Source organism: Anolis carolinensis, unplaced genomic scaffold (genome assembly GCF_035594765.1).
Source record: "Anolis carolinensis isolate JA03-04 unplaced genomic scaffold, rAnoCar3.1.pri scaffold_15, whole genome shotgun sequence".
Classification (NCBI taxonomy): Eukaryota; Metazoa; Chordata; class Lepidosauria; order Squamata; family Dactyloidae; genus Anolis; species Anolis carolinensis.
The window spans coordinates 5,644,562-5,657,049 of NW_026943826.1; the positions used below are offsets into that span (position 1 = coordinate 5,644,562).

The window sequence follows — 12,488 nt, forward strand, 5'->3', positions numbered from 1 at the left end:
ATTTCCATGTACAGTAGAGTCTCACTTATCCAAGCTAAACGGGTCGGCAGAAACTTGGAAAAGCGAATATCTTGGATAATAAGGAGGGATTAAGGAAAAGCCTATTAAACATCAAATTAGGTTATGATTTTACAAATTAAGCACCAAAACATCATGCTCTACAACAAATTTGACATAAAAAGTAGTTCAATATGCAGTAATGCTATGTAGTAATTACTGTATTTACGAATTTAGCAACAAAATATCACAATGTATTGAAAACATTGACTACAAAAATGCGTTGGATAATCCAGAATGTTGGATAAGCGAGTGTTGGATAAGTGAGACTCTACTGTACCTAAATATCTGTATCTATCTATATACATTAATTTTATATATGAATTCCCCCCCCCCCCCCATATGTTTGCAAGTCTTTGCAAATCCTATATACATATAGATATCTAGAGATTTCCATGTACAGTAGAGTCTCACTTGTCCAAGATAAACAGGCCGGCAGAAGCTTGGATAAGCAAATATCTTGGATAATAAGGAGCAACTAAGGAAAAGCCTATTAAACATCAAATTAGGTTATGATTTTACAAATTAAGCACCAAAACATCATGCTATACAACAAATTTGACAGAAAAAGTAGTTCAATACACAGTAATGTTATGTTGTAATTACAGTATTTACAAATTTAGCACCAGAATATCATGATATATTGAAAACATTGACTACAAAAATGTGTTGGATAATCCAGAACGTTGGATAAGCGAGTGTTGGATAAGTGAAACTCTACTTTATATGGTATATTTATTGTTTTTCTCTATTATTATTGGTATTGTTACATTTATTATTTTACTCTATTATTGTTGTTACTTTTGCATTTATTTAACTCTATTTTATTATTATTAATACATTTATTATTTTACTCTATTTATTATTACATTTATTATTTTGCTGCATTTATTATTATTACTATTATATTTATTATTTCACTGTTATTATTAAAAGGATACATAAGCACATTTACATTGAAGAAGATGATAATAATGATTTGATCAGAGTTGGACAGTCTTATCTTAAATTTGAGCTTGATGTAAATATTCAAAAACATTTAACCTACTGATGCCTCAATTAATGGAATTTTATTGGTATCTCGGCTTATACTGGAGTCAATGTTTTCCCAGTTTTTTTGTGGTAAAATTAGGTACCTCGGCTTATATTCGGGTCGGCTTATACTCGAGTATATACGGTAAAATTCAATAACGTGTTGTCGAAGGCTTTCATGGCCAGAATCACTGGGTTGCTGTGAGTTTTCCAGGCTGCATGGCTATGTTCCAGAAGCATTATCTCCTGATGTTTCGCCCACATCCATGGCAGGCATCCTCAGAGGTTGTGAGGTCTATTGGAAACTAGGTAAGTGGGGTTTCTATATCTGTGGAATAATGTCCAGAGTGGGAGAAATAGCTCTTGCCTGTTAGAGGCAAGTGTGAATGTTGCCAGTGGCCAGCTTGATTAGCAATGAATAGCCTTGCAGCTTCAAAGCCTGGCTGCTTCCTCCCTGGGGGAATCCTTCGTTGAGAGGTGTTAGCTGGCTCTGATTGTAAAGCAAAAAAGGTAAAGGTTTTCCCTGACGCTAAGTTCAGTCATGTCTGACTCTGGAGGTTGGTGCTCATCTCCATTTCTAAGCCAAAGAGCCGGCGTTGTCTGTAGACACCTCCAAAGTCATGTGGCCAGCATGACTGCATGGAACACCAATACCTTCCCACTGGAGCGATACCTATTGATCTACTCACACTGGCATGTTTTCAAACTGCTAGTTTGGCAGAAGCTGGGGCTAAAAGCGGGCGCTCACTCCGCTCCATGGATTTGAACCTGGAACCTTTCGGTTTACAAGTTCAGCAGCTCAGCGCTTTACCACACTGAACCATCAGAGGCTGATTATAAATAAATTTTAAAAGTAAATAAAGTAAATACTTTACAATAAATTGTAAAGTAAATAAGAACAACACTCAGAAAACAGGGAAATTCCAGGAAGGATACAATCAGGGCCAGCTAACACCTCCCAACAAAAGATTCCCCCAGGCAGGAAGCAGACAGGCTTTGAAGCTGCAAGGCCATTCAATGCTAATCAAGGTGAACAATGGCAACATTCACTCTTGCCTCTAACAGACAAAGAGTTCTTTCTCCCACCTTGCACATTACTCCACAGATATATAAACCCCACTTGCCTAGATGTGGGTGAAATGTCAGGAGATAATGCTTCTGGAACATAGCCATAGAGATCGCAAAATTCACAGCAACACAGTTTCAATAATGTTGCCCAAGTTGGGGACGTTTATGAGTTCACATGATATGACATAACATGTATTTCATATTTTGAAGGTACAAGGAAGACAGAGTTGTACAGAATTAATCTGCAAGAAGCAAGAGAGCAACTATTAATTAACTTTTGTTTCAATTTGTCCAAAAGAAATTTAAATTTTTAAGCAGTATGGATTAATATCAAATTGCCATTTCCATCTCCGGTCATTATTTTACCAGGACTGACAGGAGGAGGCTTCTGTGTCACAAAGGACTAAACCTATCCATGTGCGGACATGCCTGCTCAGAAAATATGGCCGGGTATTTTGCGAGAAATTACAGACTACAAAGATTTATTTTCCCCTCGCCCCACTAGATGGATGTTTCCTGAAATGAAGAGGAGTTGAGTGATGTAAAACACAAGCTGAAGTTATTAAATGTGCATTAACACAAATGTTGACAAAATGGCAAAATGTTCATTAACACAAAATGTTGACCAAAAAAAAATATGTATTAAGAAAGCACTAGCAACAACAGCAAAATGAAAACATGAACACAATCAGCAACAAATCAGTTCACAAATACAGCAACGGGGATCTACTTTTTTTCAGTCTGCTCGGAAAAGAGAAAATAATGTATTGTCGGCGATTCCAGAAGGAAATAAGTATAGTCAAAGGCTTTCATGGCCAGAATCACTGTGAGTTTTCCAGGCTGTATGGCCATGTTCCAGAAGCATTTTGTCCTGACATTTCACCCACATCTATGGCAGGCATCCTCAGAGGTTGTGAGGTCTGGATTCCCCCAGGCAGGAAGGCTATTCAATGCTAATCAAGGTGGCCAATAGCAACATTCACACTTGCCTCAAGCAGACAAGAGTTCTTTCTCCAATCCTGGACATATATCAACCCCACTTGCCTAATTTCCAAAAGGCCTCACAACCTCTGAGGATGCCTGCCATAGATGTGGGAGAAACATCAGGAGAGAATGCTTCTGGAATATGGCCAGACAGCCTGGAAAACTCACAACAACCCAGAAATATTTATAAATATGAAAAATGATCGAACGGGTCTGAAAATCAACATCTCCCCTTAACTCTTTGCCACTAACTGCCTCCAGATACAGAAAGTCTTACAACTTCAGCGAATTATTATTATTATTATTATTGTTGTTGTTGTTGTTGTTGTTGTTGTTGTTATTGTTGTTGTATGACACAGCAAACAAGATAGATATGCTGGATTTCGTATCAAAAAATCACAAGTCGAACACTTCCCAAGTGTCTAGGAATGTGTGATGTATTATTATTATTATTATTATTATTATTATTATTATTATTATTATTATTATTTTATTGTATGACACAGCAAACAAGATAGACATGCTGGATTTCATATTATTATTATTATTATTATTATTATTATTATTATTATTATTATTATTATTATTGCTTCCAAACACTTTGAGATCCTGGGTGCAATACCATTAAAGAGCTGGCGTTGTCCGTAGACACCTCCAAAGTCATGTGGCCGGCATGACTGCATGGAGCGCCGGTACCTTCCCGCCGGAGCGGTAACTATTTCTCTACTCACACTCTGGGGGTTGGTGCTCATCTCCATTTCTAAGCCGAAGAGCTGGCATTGTCCGTAGACTCCTCCAAGGTCATGTGGCCATTGGCATGACTGCATGGAGCGCCGTTACCTTCCCACTGGAGCGGTACCTATTGATCTACTCACATCTATTCCCATCCCAATTTGCACTTCCAAGAATTTGCAGTCACCTCGTGTTTACAATATTTATATGGTGCACCTTACCCAGTCTACTTCTACAACCTCTCCGTTTTAATCCATGTTTTTATTAGTTCTTGTCATTTGTTTTTATTGGCTAATGTTTAAATTTTTATAATTGTGCATGTTTTTTGTCTATTGTTGTGTTTTATATTGCTATTGTTTTTATTCGGGCTTGGCCCCATGTAAGCTGCCCTGAGTCCCCTTTGGGGAGATAGAGGTGGGGTATAAAAATAAAGTTATTATTATTGTCATTATTATTATTATTTTATTATGGAACAGCAAACAAGATAGATATGCTGGATTTCATATCACAAAATCACAAGTTGAACACTTCCCAAGCATTTAGGACTGTGTGATGTATTATTATTATTATTATTATTATTATTATTATTATTATTATTATTATTTTATTATGACACAGCAAACAAGATAGATATGCTGGATTTCGTATCACACAATCACAAGTCGAACACTTCCCAAGTGTCTAGGACTGTGTGATGTATTATTATTATTATTATTATTATTATTATTATTATTATTATTAATATGACACAGCAAACAAGATAGATATGCTGGATTTTGTATCACAAAATCACAAGTCGAACACTTCCCAAGTGTCTAGGACTTATTTATTATTATTATTATTATTATTATTATTATTATTATTATTTTATTGTATGACACAGCAAACAAGATAGATATGCTGGATTTCGTATCACAGAATCACAAGTCGAACACTTCCCAAGTGTCTAGGACTGTGTGATGTATTATTATTATTATTATTATTATTATTATTATTATTATTATTTTATTATGACACAGCAAACAAGATAGACATGCTGGATTTCATATCACAAAATCACAAGTCGAACCCGTCCCAAGTGTGTAGGACTGTGTGATGTATTTTCGGATGATGCGTGCAGATCCCAGTCGGGTGGCCTTTTGCAGTTGGCAGATCGTAATTTTGTCAATGTCTATTGTTTCTAAATGCTGGCTGAGATCTTTTGGAAGGGCAGCCAGTGTGCCGATCACCACCGGGACCACCTGCACTGGTTTCTGCCAGAGTCTTTGAATTATTATTATTATTATTATTATTATTATTATTATTATTATTGGCATGTTTTCAAACTGCTAGGTTGGCAGAAGCTGGGGTTAACTCCGCTCCCTGGATTCGAACCTGCGACCTTTCAGTCCGCAAGTTCAGCAGCTTAGCGGTTTAACATGCTGCTCCACCTCCATATATTTTCAGCATTTACTGAAAATAAACCAGCATTTGCAAGGCTTGCTAAACAGATTTTGCTTTTTTTTGTGTGTGTGGAGTAGAGATCAAGCATTTTCTGCAAACACTGAATGTGTAAACACCTAAAACAGCCACTAGCTGGCATTCAGAAAACCAACTAAGATAGCACAGAATTCCGAAGATTATTTACAACATAACTTGAAGCAGCCATTCTATTGCTCATGGAAGGAGTAAGGATTTGGGATTTCTGCAAGGGAGCACAACAGCAGACTGAAAAAGGTAAAGGGAAGCTATATTAGCAGAAAGATTGGTGAGGTGAACGTCCACAAATAAAATAAAAACAAAACCAAAGACAGAAATAAAAATTTAATATCAAAAATTTATGTCGGAACGGAATGACAAACAGAACTCAAGAAAATGATCATGACGGCTTTTTGTGGGTTCTTGAGATAAACGCAACATCAGGGGCCGGGGTTTCCAAATGGGAAAAAGTGCTGCAAACTTCCCATTCTCCTGATTCTGGTTCTCTTCTTCCTCACTTAGGATCCTACGTAGTTAAAGCAATACTATTCCGCTTTAAATGCTTGACTTTGCACTGATTCCCAAAATACCTCCCTAAACTACACATCCCAGGAATCACAAGATGTAGCCATAGTTAGCCATCTCCATTTAACTGCTTTACTGTCAGACTCCCAGCCTTTGCCCTAAATTTGGGACTTTTTTTGTAATGGGGAGATCGGTGGTATTAGTTTTTCTTCATACTTGGTCCAGATTTCTAATATATTTTTTAAAAAGGGGTTCCCTATTTTATTATACCACTAGCTTTGCCCGGCCATGCATTTCTGTGGCTTATGCTTTCAGAGTGTTGTTCTTTATTTACTGTCCTGATTTTAGAGATTATATTGTTCTGTATTATTATATCACAGTAATTATTACATATTATATTTATAATCTTATATTATCTGCTTAGAACTGGATTATATGAGGCCCCTTCTACACAGCTGGATAAAATGCACACTGAAGTGGATTATATGGCAGTGTGGACTCAAGATTATCCAGTTCAAAGCAGATAATATAAGATTATAAATGAGTTATATGGCTGCCTGGAAGGGCCTTGAGTCTACACTGCTATATAATCCAGTTCAAATCAGATAATCTGTATCTTATAGGCAGTGTGGAAGAGGCCTAAGTGAGGCCTAACTCTGCCTGTCCCCTAGGCCAAGTGGGTTGCTAGGAGACCAAGTGGCCGGAGCTTAGCCTTCTAACTGGCAACAATTGGCTAAAAACAATTATTCCTCTCCCTCTAATTAGGGTTTTCTTTTTCTTTTCTTTTTGTTGTATGAACGTAGAGGCATGGATGAGGGGTTGTGCTGCCAAGTTTAGTGTTTCTGGGATGTGTCTCTTTGCTGTTTTGTCCTAGGCCGAAATTTCATTACCCTTTTATATATATAGATTTCTTCTCCAAATTCCTGATTTTCCCTATGAAGAAAATGCTTTTCCGTACTGACTGTGTAGAATAAGTAAAAAATACCTACTTCTGCACCAATGAGACCCATCCATTCTGCCAACTGGAGCAATGTGCAGGAATTAAATCCATTTAAATTTATAAACGTCCTTTGGGGAGTATTCATTTATGCTGCTCCAAAGACAGATTTACTGCAGGCTGTATACCCAGGGTGGGTACATTTTATACTGAAATGGCACAAATAAATTACTAAAACTTAGTAGATGCTGGCATTGGAACAACTTGAATTATTTATGTCACTTTTGCTGGAAATGAGAAGGAAGTACAAGAAGTACCAGTACTGTAATCATGGACTGCCATAAATTATGTGGGTACTTCTGACATCTTTCACAAAGTATTTCCCATACTCAAGAGCCACACGGACTAGAAACATGGCTTCTTCTTCTTCTTCTTCTTCTTCTTATTATTATTATTATTATCTATATATATAAAAGAGTGATGGAATCCTGGCGACAACAAAACTAAACACCCCACAACCTCGAAAATTGACAACACAACCCATCATCCACACCTCTAGGTTGATACAACAAAAAGAAAAGAAAAATAAAGTCCTAATTAGAGGGAGAGGAATAATTGTTTTTATCCAATTGCTGCCAGTTAGAAGGCTAAGCTCCGCCCACTTGGTCTCCTAGCAACCCACTCACCTCACCCAGGCGACAGGCAGAGTTAGGCCTCACTTAGGCCTCTTCCACACTGCCTATAAAATACAGATTATCAGATTTTTACTGGATTAGATGGCAGTGTAGACTCAAGGCCCTTCCACACAGCTATATAACCCATATAATCTTATATTATCTGCTTTAACTGGATTATCTGGACTCCACACCTTTACCCTTTACCTTAACTACCACCAATTCCTCAATACTTTATTTCCCATACCACCATACTTTGCCACAGCAAAGCGTGGCCAGGCACAGCTAGTTATGTTATAAAGGCCTAAAATATTTGTTTCATCTTTCTATACTCTGCCGCACAATTGCAGAAGCACAGAACATAGAGAAATGCCTCAAAATGGGGCAAAAATTTGTGTCCAGAGGGGAATCTTTGGCCCTTTAGCAATTTCAGACTATAATACCTACAATCCCTTACCACTGGATTTTTTTTTCGTATCAGGAGTAACTAGAGTTGTTTCTGGAGTGAGAGAAGTGGCCGTCTGCAAGGACGTTGCCCAGGAGACGCCCAGATGTTTTGATGTTTTTACCATCCTTGTGGGAGGCCGAATGGAGCTGGAGCTGATAGACGGAGCTCATCCACGCTCTCCCCGGGTGGGATTCGAACCTGGCAGCCTTCAGGTCAGCAACCCAACCTTCAAGTCACAAGGCTTTTATCCCCCAGGCCACCGGAGGCTCCATTGAATATGCTGGTTAAGACTGCTGGGAGTCATAGGCCAAAATGTTTGCAGCGCTAGCCCTGTCAGCCCTTTCTTAGAGTTAACCTCACCAACCTTCCCACTAAAATGAACCAAGGGGACCGGTCGTAAAACGGGTGGTGCCCACCGTTGAAGAGGTCCGAATCCCGGGTGGGATTCGAACCTGGCAGCCTTCAGGTCAGCAACCCAACCTTAAAGTCACAAGGCTTTTATCCCCTAGGCCACCAGAGGCTCCATTGGATATGCTGGTTAAGACTGCTGGGAGTCATAGGCCAAAATGTCTGCAGCGCTAGCCCTGTCGGCCCTTTCTTAGAGTTAACCTCACCAACCTTCCCACTAAAATGAACCAAGGGGACCGGTCGTAAAACGGGTCGTGCCCATCGTTGAAGAGGTCCGACCCCTCCTCGGTCCCAGCGTCAGAGCCCGTGTCGTCCACAAAGGCCTCGTCGTCAAAGTCCTCCATCTCGTCCTGCTGCTCGTCGGCCAGTTCGGTGATGTCGGAGTCGGCCGTGGAGAAGGTGGGGGACGGCGTGCGGTCCGCCAGGCGCTCGTTGACGCAGCCGTGGAAAATGGGGGAGCTGGGTATATACATCGGTGAACGGAACACGTTTGGTTAAGACGGCAAGGGTGGAGGGAGAAAGAAAGAAAGAAAGGACAGGCTTCGCGGGACAAACTGACGCTCATTTCCGAGCCCATGTAAAAGGAATGGAGAGGCATTGGGAAGAGAAAGACTTCAGAGAGAAGCAGGGAAGCATTCAATAGGAAGCATACACGGGGCTGATGTGTATTGTTCTTTATAGGTCATTGCAAGAGGCTCATTACAACACCTTTCAGTTTCTACCTGAAGATCATAAGACTTTTGACATTCTAGTGAATGAGAGCAGACTGAAGTTGCTGCATTCTGGAATCTACAATACTGTTTATTTCTTAATACTGTTAAGGTTTAATTCTATTTTAATGTTTGTATATGTTTAGGTCCTGGTTTTTATTGTGAGCCGCTGAGTAGCAGGTTACAAATAATAACAATAATGTGTTGCTGAAGGTGGCTTGCTGTGAATTTTCCGGGCTGCATGGCCATGTTCCAGAAGCATTTTCACTTGACGTTTTGCTCACATCTATGGCAAAAACTTGGTGGTTCGAGCAGGTCTTTGAACAAGATTAGTTTCAGTGTGCAACAAAGCAGACCCTGCTCTGTACACTATTTACCTCTTGGCCCTACAATATGCTGCATAAGTTGATTATTACAGTGTGAATTAGTTCATCTGTATTAAAACATCAATGAAATTGAAATATTTTTAAAAGAGAGAAATGCTCTGCTATTTCACTTGTGAGATTTTCAATTCAATTTTAAGAAGCTTTGCTTCGCCATTTTATGCATGCTTGCCTTTAGAAAATGTACATACAAGATTGGCCCAAAGATAAATGACATAGTAAGAATTTCTAGAAAGATGGCTGTCAATTATTAAAGGCCGGGCTGTGGCGCAGGCTGGAGAGCAAGCCAGCTGCAACCAGCTGCAATGAATCACTCTGGTCATGAGTTCGAGGCCTGCTCAGAGCCTATGTTTGTCTTGTCTTTGTTATATGTTAAAAGGCATTGAATGTGATCTGCCCTTAGTCCCCTTTGGGATGAGAAGGGCGGAATATAAATCCTGTAAATTAATAATATTACAATATATAATAATAAAATTAATAATATTACAATATATATAGTACAATATGGTAATTTATTGGTAATAATACTGGTGATTTATTATATGGTAATTTATTGCCAGTATTGTGCTATGCTAATAATATAATATTGTATGTAAATTTAATTTGTAAGCCGCTCTGAGTTTCCTTCGGGGTGAGAAGGGCGGGATATAAATGGATTAAATAAAATAAATAAATAAATAAATAAATAATCTACCCCTTAACCTCACCCTGAGGTTCCCGATCCCTTGATGAAACGTTTTGACTGTAGCTATGTCTATTTTAACTGAATTGTTTTGCCTTTTTTATTATGTGTTTATTACGTTTGCAGTGTTTCAAGTTGTTGTATGTTGTTTTGACAATTTACTGTTTTTGCATATATGTTGGAAACCGCTCTGAGTCCTCTTGAGGAGATAGAGCAGTATATAAATAAAGCATTATTATTATTATTATTATTATTATTATTATTATTATTATTATTATTATTATTATTATGGCAGCAATCCTCAGAGGTTGTGAGGTCTGCTGGAAACTAGTAGGGTTTATATATCTGTGGAAGAAGAACTCTTGTCTGTTTGAGAAAAGGTTTTTTTGTGTATCAGGAGTAACTTAAGAAACTACAAATCACTTCTGGTGTGACAGAATGGGCCATCTGCAAGGACGTTACCCAGGACGTTTTACCATCCTTGTGAGAGGCTTCTCTCATGACAGAGAGAGCTCACCCGCCCTCCTCGGATTCAAACCGCCGACCTGTTGGTCAGCAGTCCTGCCGGCACAAGGGTTTAACCTGAATGTTACAATTAGCCACCATGATTAGAATCGAGTGGCCTTGCAGCTTCAAAGCCTGCCTGGGGGAATCCTTTGTCAGGAGGTGTTAGCTCTAACAACCACCGTGTCAGACTGCGCAGAGAAACCATTGAAATCCACAAGCATTTGGACAATTTCAACAGAATGGAGGAAACAATGAAAAGGAACAAAATCTGGCTACCAGGACAGTAAATAATGAACAACACTCAAAAACAGGAGAATTCTAAACAAGAAACAATCAGGGCCAGCTAACACATCCCAACAAAGGATTCCCCCAGGCAGGAAGCAGCCAAGCGGTGAGGCTGCAAGGCTATTCAATGCTAATCAAGGTGGCCAATTGCAACATTCACACTTGCCTCCAACAGGCAAGAGTTCTTTCTCCCGCCCTGGACATTATTCCACAGATATATAAACCCCACTTGCCTAGTTTCCAACAGACTTCACAACCTCTAAGGTTGCCTGCCATAGATGTGGGCAAAACGTCAGAAGAGAATGCTTCGGAACATGGCCATGCAGCCAGGAAAACTCACAGCAACCCAATAACAATAATACCATATTTCTTCAATTGTAAGATGTCATCGATGGTAAGACACACACCATACCACAAACAAAAATATATAAGATACACCTACATAATGTGTTATTATGTTGTTATGAAATGTATGTGTTGTTTTTATGATTGGAAACTGCCCTGAGTCCCATCCGGGAGATAGGGTGGTATATAAATTAAGTTTTTATTATTACTGTATTATTATTATTATACACCTGTGATTCTAAGATGAACCCTGTTTTTAGATCTATATATATAAAAGGGTAATGAAATTTCGGCCTAGGACAAAACAACAAAACTACACATCCCAGAAACACTAAACTTGGCAGCACAACCCCTCATCCATGCCACCACGTTCATACAACAAAAAGAAAAGAAAAATAAAGTCCTAATTAGAGGGAGAGGAATAATTGTTTTTATCCAATTGCTGTCAGTTAGAAGGCTAAGCTCCGGCCACTTGGTCTCCTAGCAACCCACTCAGCCCAGGGGACAGGCAGAGTTAGGCCTCACTTAGGCCTCTTCCACACTGACTATAAAATACAGATTATCAGATTTTAACTGGATTATATGGCAGTGTAGACTCAAGGCCCTTCCACACAGCTATATAACCCATTTATAATGGACTTAATGTAAGGTAAAACCTTTACCCTTTACCTTAACTACCACCAATTCCTCATTTCAGTAGAGTCTCACTTATCCAACACTCGCTTATCCAACGTTCTGGATTATCCAACGCATTTTTGTAGTCAATGTTTTCAATACATCGTGATATTTTGGTGCTAAATTCGTAAATACAGTAATTACTACATAGCATTACTGAGTATTGAACTACTTTTTCTGCCAAATTTGTTGTATAACCTGATGTTTTGGTGCTTAATTTGTAAAATCATAACCTAATTTGATGTGTAGTAGGCTTTTCCTTAATCCCTCCTTATTATCCAACATAATTGCTTATCCAATGTTCTGCCAGCCCGTTTATGCTGGATAAGTGAGACTCTACTGTATTATTATTATACACCTGTGATTCTAAGATGAACCCTATTTTTAGAGATACTTATATAGGGGGAAAGTGCATCTTACAATTGAAGAAATACCACAACAGCAACAACAATAGCAGTAGTAGTATCATGTTTCAAGCTCCAGTTATGTACTAAACTAGAATGAATATCAGAGAGAAGACAACTGTGTATATTCAGAAAATTACAGGCAAACACAAAACTTTCTATATTTTTTTCAAA

The 12,488-nt window shown here is 38.7% G+C and overlaps 1 protein-coding gene across 10 annotated transcripts in view; it reads right to left on the reverse strand.

The window, feature by feature from the left end:
• kif1b (kinesin family member 1B) overlaps window positions 1-12,488 on the reverse strand; it is a 172,125-nt gene that overhangs the window by 44,860 nt on the left and 114,777 nt on the right. For 7 of the 10 annotated variants that reach the window (XM_062966022.1, XM_062966017.1, XM_062966021.1 and 4 more), the window contains one exon: window positions 8,534-8,782. The exons of the other annotated variants lie outside the window; for them this stretch is intronic. In XM_062966022.1, the coding sequence (XP_062822092.1) occupies window positions 8,534-8,782 (249 nt within the window). The remainder of the gene's footprint in view (window positions 1-8,533; window positions 8,783-12,488) is intronic. 10 annotated transcript variants of the gene reach the window in all.